Below are 8,124 nucleotides of genomic sequence, written 5' to 3' on the forward strand. Positions count from 1 at the left end.
TAGACTATGCCTTTAGCAGCGCTGAGACCAATCCACCCGCTGTGAATAGAAGTGAGAGGCCCTAGCAGAGCTGGAGGGCTTCCAGCTGAACCGCCAACCTTCCTCTTTCCACTTTGCTGGCCTCACTCTGCTCCATAGAGGGCTGCTTCCCTGCTGAGCACACTCAGTTGCTCATGTAAGAGAGAGAGTTTTCCTTCTCTCTGGACTGCCACACACATCCTGAAAATGAATTTATTGCCAACAGACTGAAGAACCAGAAGCTGTCTCAGCTTCAGACTGCAGCTCCAGGCTGCTCTGTGTCGAATTCAAACACATGCCTGTGTCCATATTTTCAAAAGGACCTTGAACAATTGAAAGGGGTCATAGAAGAACAACAAAAATTGTTCAAAGTCAAAGACTTAAGAGCTCAATCTGTTTGATTCTTCTCAAAGGAGAATGGACAGTCACTTGGTTGCATTGTAATGTGTTAAAGTGATCATCATTGCAATTAGAAGAAAAAGAAAAGAAATAATTCTATTAATAGAATAGAAATAAGAATAGAAATAAGATTAAGACGGATGACTTCAAATTAGTTCTAAAACTCTTTATACAGTGTAGATGATTAATCATAGAAAGAACAAGCTTAACATGGAACTTGGTTTGATTAAAAGAATTTTGAGACATTTTTCTTTTTCAAAACTAAATGTCACTGAACTTTATATGTCCATATGCCATGTTTGAGTTTGATAAAAAAGGGACTTCTGAAATAACATTTTGTCAGTCAAGTGCTTTCTCAATGGTGTCTGATCATATCTAATTTTGGATATTTAGGCTTCCTTCTTATTGTCCTTAATCAGAACTGCACACAAATATTTGAGTGTTGAATTCAGAGCCCTTAATCCTTCTACCTAGTGACAAAACTCCAAGAAGGGATGAAACTCATAACATGGACAGCAAGTGACCTCTTCTAAAGATATAGTAAAGCACATGGGTGAGATGGCAAAAGGGTGACTGCTGCAGGCTACCTTCATTCAGATCTGTCAGCTAATTAATTCCCTGCTAATTTCATTTTGGTTTTGCTTTCAATGTAATTCTTTTAATCTGCACATCATTTCCTTGCTACTCTGTTTGATTCAAGAAAAGCAGCGATAACCTAATATCTACTTGGAAGAAATGACAAAACCTAACTTCTAGGAGTTCTGAACACATTCATGACTAATTGATGGAAAATGTACTGATGATAAAGTACTCTGTTCATTTCCATACTTATTTTTAATGGGGCAGAAAAGTTGAACAGGTTTTGCATTTTGTCTAGGTATATTATTTTCAGTTTTAAAGAGAAATTAATTGAGACTTGATTCTAAATCCATGTGCAATCAAAGTCCTTTGGACCACAGGCTTGGAATATAAGGAGGTAAGGAGAAAAGAAAAACTGAGAAACCTTACTAATCTAATACCTGTAATGCTTTTTTTAATGATTATTTATGTCTTCTTTGAAATGTTAGCTGTCAAGCTAACAAGTTTACAAGAAATGGAATATTATTTAATGTTCTGCAAAAAATAGCCATACCAGTCAGAATACAACACCTTCTGTAATGATCAAACAAGGCAATTATATAAAGCATGTCATTCACTGAGTTTCAAAAATGGAATAGCTGCCTATTACTAAAGGTGATACAAACTGCAACGGTGAATTGAAGTACAAAATAAAAATCCTGTAATGACTGTGTCATGTTTTACAGACAACACAGCTGGGATTGAAACCAGGAGAAATGGTTACAGCAGAAGGCAGCAAGAGATATACTTTCTTCCAGTAGTAATAGAAGACAGCAGTTACCCTGTCCAGAGCAGCACAAACACAATGACTATCCGTGTTTGCAGATGTGATTCTGATGGTACCATCCTGTCCTGCAACGTGGAAGCAATCTTCTTACCAGTAGGCCTCAGCACAGGAGCGCTGATTGCAATCTTGTTGTGTATTGTTATACTTCTAGGTTAGTTCTCATGAAACCATTTGAAGTGCATTACTCTGCTTCATCTATTGTTTAACAAAAGCCATTGAAAAGGCGTGGCAGTTTATAAGAACTTCTATGTTTCTATGTTTCTAGAAAAGCATCCCAAAGCACTGACCATGACCATGAATCTGTTAACACCTACATATTTCTTATTGCATGAAGAGAACCAGCTTTCAGTGGAACCTAAACCATAATATTTTCTCTGAAACAGTTTTTTTAAAAAACTCTTCTTGAAGAATTCGTATTTTTAGATTATTACTAAGGTAGACAAGTCCTACTGACAGTAACAGCATTAAGGACTAAGTAAGGACCTTTATTTAACTCTTCATGCCAACTTGAGCAAAAGGAGAATGAAGAAATGAGAGAGGAAAAAATAATTTTTGTGTAGGCTGTGACTGGCTAGATCCATGTAAAACTTTACAGGAACATTTTCATTTCAGGCAGGCATGGATTCCACAAGGTGGCATTGCCATTTGATCTACATTATATCTAAATATTGCCTTATTTACAGCATGCCCAAAGCAGTCAATACTCATGTATATCCTACTTATAATATAGCCTTAATGAACCGATAACGAAATGAAACCAACTTTGTAGCTTACACAGGCACAATGTGGGCTGCAGAAAGCAGACTGATTCTTACAGATGCTAGCCTATGCCCCTTCTTGATACTAGCGGGTTTCCACACTTATGTAGGTCAAATGCATAGGCAAAAATAGCTGCAGACACAGAATATAACATATGGATACCTCTTTGCATTTGGATAATATAGTAATTTACCACTTAAGTAAATTATTACAGGCTCAGGGTTACATAAATAGCTTCTGAGTAGCAGTGGGTAAAAGTCAGAGTATCTGTCCTGTGTAAAAATTTTATGTTGTGAGAAAAATGTTGTTTCAAATCAGAACAAGAATAGAAAATGGTCATACTTCCCATGGAATAGGAATTAATAACAAATACACCCATTCTGAAGAATTAAAAACAAAACAAAACAAAACAACCTTATGTCTGTTTTTTGGAAGCAAGAAGAATGCTGTCTCCTTTACCACATTTCCTTGGGACTACTTTTTCACTTTTAGGGATTTCCTGGGCAAAAGCAGCCAGGGGTGAGCCTCAGCATCAAAGAAATTCCATTATGAAAAAAGCTTTAACTTATTTTCACATGAAGAGATAAGTCAATTAAAGCTCTGTCTTAAGGCAGGACTCCCAGGATATCTAACCTCTCTGTTACAGAGCAAAGTGCCTAGAAGCCCTAAACACATAGCTGTAGCAAAGCCTTTCAAGTTGCCACCTTTGTGTCCAGTAATCTGGGCTGTGTGAACTACACAGCAGAGAGCTTGGTGCTCTTGGTACAGAGATCATTTACAATGGCGGAGTATTTGGGGAAGCGGGAATACCTGAAGTCTAAACTTCCCCCAGATTTGCTAGGTGATCATGGAGGCCTTCAGCAGAAATGTGTTTATGTTTCCCTAATGGTTTGCTGAAATAAATACAATTTTTATTTAAAAACCCAGCATATTCCATCAAAAATAATTATGTCAAAGAACTCCTGACCAGATCTGCTGCTGATTGATGCTCTTGGTGTATACAAAACTAATGAAGATATTTTAATTCCTGCTTTGCACAGAACGCCAGACTGAACTACTGAGATTAAATTTGGAAAAGAGGTTTTGGTCCTTTAATAACTCCCTTAATTCCAGTCAGCCTGGCAATATTACCCAGAAAAACTAATGTATAAATAATGAGATCTCCAGTGCTGTGTGTAACCTAAGAGAATGACGTTTATCTTATATACAGACTTTCTCCTTACTATTCCATTGATCAATTTAAAAACTGCTTTTGGATTTTCATTTCTTGCTGTGAACCTGGCCTGACACAGAGTCATTAAAATTGTAGTTGAAGTCATTCTTGTCAACCTCATTTCTACATGAAAGATAGTCAACATATTACCAGAATCAGGAGTTATTTTAGGTCACACAAGCCTGACCATGAATTTATAATAATCGCAACTCCTGTATTCGTTATTGTGTTATTTCAACAACAGCACTTAGAACACTGTCATTTCTACCAAAGGCAGTTAGGGAATTAAAAATAACAAAAAAGACAGTTTACTACAAGCAGATTTTGCATTCAATGAAATATATCTCCAAACTATTGAAAAAAAACCTATAAGCTAATTGCCATTGAGTTGCCATTTGGAATAAAACCAGTTTATAACATTTTATATTATATAGAATCACAAAATCACAGTTGCAAGGTACCTCTGAAGATCATCTAGTCCAACCTCCGTACTTACAGCAGGGTCAGTTAGAGCATGTTGCTCAGTATCCAGTTGGGTTTTTAATATCTCCAAGGATGGAGGCACCACAACTTCTCTGGACAATATGATCCAATGCTTGACCATTCTGACAGTAAAGAAGCTTTTTTCTTATGTTTTAATGGAATTTTCTGCATTTAAATTTGTGCCCATTGCCTTTTGTCCTGTAACTGGGCACCACTGAGAAAAACCTGGCTCCATCTTCTTTATTTCCATCCATCAGGTATTTCTACACATAGATAAGATCCCCCTGAGACTTCTCCTCTCCAGGCTGAACATTCCCAGCTCTCTCAGCCTCTCCTTGTATGACAGGTGTTCCAATCCCTTAACCATCTTTGTGGCTCTGCACTGGGCTCACTCCAGGAAGCCCATGTCTGTCTTGTACTGAGGAGCCCAGACCTGGACCCAGAACTCCAAATGTATCTGATCAGGGCTGAACAGAGAGGAATGATCACCTCCCTAGACCTGCTGACAATGCTCTTCCTAATCAGCCCCAAATGCTGTTGGCCTTCTTTGCCACAAGGGCACATTGCTGGCTCATGGTGAACTTGTTGTCCACCAGGACTCTAGGCGCTTCTCTATCAAGCTGCTTTCAGTCAGTCAGCCAGCCAACAGCATCTACGGTATGCTGTTATTCCTCTCCATGTGCAGGACTTGGCATTTCCCTTTGTTGAACTTCATGGGGTTCCTGTTGGCCTGTTCCCTCAGCCTGTTGAGGTCCCTTTGAATGGTGGCACAACTCTTGTTTTGTATCACCTGCAAACTTGCTGAGGGTACACTCAATCCCATGATCCAGGTCATTTATGAAGATGTTAAACAAAACTGGCACCAGTATTGACCCCTGAGGTACATAATCAGTGACTGGCCTCCATCTGGTCTTTGGGCTGTTGATCACAACACTTACAGCCTGGCAGTTTGGCCAGCTTTGCAATGCACCTCACCATTTACTTGTCTAGTCCACACTTTCTCAGTTTTTCTGAGAAGGTCATTATGGGACACAGCATGAAAAGCTTTGCTAAAGTTAGGATAAAAATAATGTACTTTTCTCCCTTCACCCACCAGTCACCTCATTGTAGAAGGCTATCAGGTGAGATAAGCACAATTTCACCTTCGTAAATCCATGCTGACTACTCCTGATCCCCTTCCTGTTCTTGATAGGTTTGAAAATGGTTTCCAGAATTATTTGCTCCATTACTTTCCTCAGGATCAAGGTGAGGCTGACTGACTTGTAGTTCCCTAGCTCGCTCTTCTTGCCTTTCTTGAAGATAGGAGTGACACTTGCTCCAGTCCTCAGAAACTTCTCCCAGTCCCCATGACCTTTCAAAAATTATTGCAAGTGGCCTCACAATGACATCAGTCATCTCCCTCACCACTCGTGTGCATCCCATCAGATCCCATGTCCTTGTGTGTGTTCAGTTGGTTTAAGTGTTCCTTAACCTGACCTTCTTCCACCAAGGATAAGTCTTTCTTGTTCCAGACTTTCCCTCTGGCCTCAGGGACCTGGGATTCCTGAAAGACAACCTTACCAATAAAGACAGAGGTAAAGGAGCCATTGAGTAGGTTGGCCTTTTCTGTGTCCTTTGTACAACAGGTCCCCTGCCCCATTTAGGAGTGGGCCCACATTTTCCCTACTTTTTCTTTTGCTGCTGTCATACTTGTACAAGTGTGACATTGTTGCCATTCATGTCCCTCACGAGATTCAACGCCAGATGGGCTTTGACTTTCCTAACCGCATCCCTGCATGTTCAGATAGTCACTGTATATTCCTTCTGGCTCACTTGTCTCCGTTTTCACCTCTTATATGCCTCTTTTTTTATCTCTGAGTTTAGTCAGGAGCTCCTTATTCATCCATGCAGGCCTCCTGCTGCCTTTGCTTGATTTTCTGCTATCAGGATGGACCACTTTTGACCTTGGAGGAGGTGATACTTGAAAATCAATCAGCTCCCCTGGATCCCTTTTCTCTCCAGAACCATATCACATGGGAATTTTTCAAAGCAGATCCCTGAAGAGGCCAAAGTGTGCTGTATAAAAACCTGAAGTAGGATTATTTTCTCTCCATTTCAAAGATTCCAATTTTTTTGTTCTCTTTAATACTGTGTTTTTTTTTTTTTCTCTGTAATGTGGAAATTTGGGGATTTTTCTCTATTTTGCTATGGAAGTTATTTAAAAAAAATCCCATCTCTCTGTCTCTCTCAACTAAAAAGCTGAAATCCTGTCCAATTCTATTTGTTCGCAAAGCAGGCCAGTAGGAAAATTATTTGTTACTTCCTTCAGCAGCACAGCAAGCACTGAGGAGTTAGATTCATACATCAAACTGCAAATGACTTTTCATTGGCTAGAGCACTGCTATTTTTAAAAGAACAGTAGGAGCATATCTTCTAAGGAAAAAAGTCCCTTTGATTGCTTGCAACTTTCAAAGGAAGATATAATGATATATCATCAGAGTACCAAATTATTTCTGTGCATGACTTAACTTCAGTTTTCTCTCGTTACAGTCATTGTGGTACTGTATGTAGCACTACGGAGGCAGAAGAAAAAGGACACCCTGATGACCTCTAAAGAAGACATCAGAGATAATGTTATCCATTATGATGATGAAGGAGGTGGAGAGGAGGACACCCAGGCTTTCGACATAGGTGCCCTGAGGAATCCCAAAGTGATTGAAGATAACAAAATACGCAGGGACATAAAACCAGACACCTTGTGTTTTCCACGTCAGAGACCACCAGTGGAAGATAACACAGACATAAGAGATTTCATTAGTCAAAGGCTGCAGGAAAATGATGTAGATCCAACTGCACCCCCTTATGACTCCTTGGCAACCTATGCTTATGAAGGAAATGGATCTGTTGCAGAGTCTCTCAGCTCTATAGACTCCCTTACTACAGAGGCAGACCAGGATTATGACTATCTGAGTGACTGGGGACCTCGCTTTAAGATCTTGGCAGACATGTTTGGAGAAGAAGAAAGTTATAACCCTGACAAAGTCACTTAAGTACAAAAACAACAGTGAAATAAAAAGAAAAGTAAACCAACAACAAATTTAAAAGATAAACCTAAGCTTTATAATAGGACAGGATTCCTTTGATTATAAAAGACAGCAACTGTTTCCAGCAAGTTACTACGTTTATCATACTGTCAGTTTTGTTTTGATCTGCGAAGGAAAGATAAATCCTGTAATATACACAGTTTTTTGTTGTTGTTATTTTGTTACTCTGGAATTACACTGAGACAAGCTCAGGCCTACAAGGTACAGTTTACTGACCTGACTTAGAAAGAAGATAGCTTTCTGGCATCACGGTGGAAGAGTGGTAGCTTTTTCGTAATTCCACTAAAGTGCCTATTGAAACTTTTATCATTTAAGTGGTAAAGAGTCTGCTGTGATGATGTTACAAAACTGAATGGTAAATTGGACAAGAACTTTAAGACAAGAAGCAATAGCAACATGCTGACTTCTTTTAGAACAAAAATGGAGATCACTTCCTGGAGTATATCTAATGACTAAAACTAAGGGGGGGTGTATGTTGTGTTTGGGGGTTATGTTTGTTTTTTTAAAAGAAGAAAACAGTATGTCAAGACGTTGTATTTCTTCTTCCAAAATTTCACTGAAAATTTAAACTTAAAATGCTATTGCTTACTCTGAAGATGTAAAGCCCAAACTAAAAAGGAAAAGATCTTAACATACATCAATGAATATTTAAAATGTTCATGCAAATATTACATTTTTCCAAAATAATAAAAAGATGAAAGCAGCTATTCCTTTATGTGAAGGAAATTTCCCTTGGCTCCCCCTCTTCTTTTAAAATGAGACTA

General features: G+C 38.8%; 1 protein-coding gene across 1 annotated transcript in view; it reads left to right on the forward strand.

The window, feature by feature from the left end:
* Nucleotides 1–7,544, forward strand: part of CDH12 (cadherin 12) — a 165,799-nt gene extending 158,255 nt beyond the window's left edge. Inside the window, exons 10-11 of the mRNA XM_075495640.1 lie at nt 1,722–1,973; nt 6,807–7,544. Coding sequence (XP_075351755.1) covers nt 1,722–1,973; nt 6,807–7,306 — 752 coding nt within the window. The 3' untranslated portion in view covers nt 7,307–7,544. The remainder of the gene's footprint in view (nt 1–1,721; nt 1,974–6,806) is intronic.
* Nucleotides 7,545–8,124: the final 580 nt, after the last annotated feature.

Source organism: Mycteria americana, chromosome 2 (genome assembly GCF_035582795.1).
Source record: "Mycteria americana isolate JAX WOST 10 ecotype Jacksonville Zoo and Gardens chromosome 2, USCA_MyAme_1.0, whole genome shotgun sequence".
In the NCBI taxonomy this organism is placed as follows: domain Eukaryota; kingdom Metazoa; phylum Chordata; class Aves; order Ciconiiformes; family Ciconiidae; genus Mycteria; species Mycteria americana.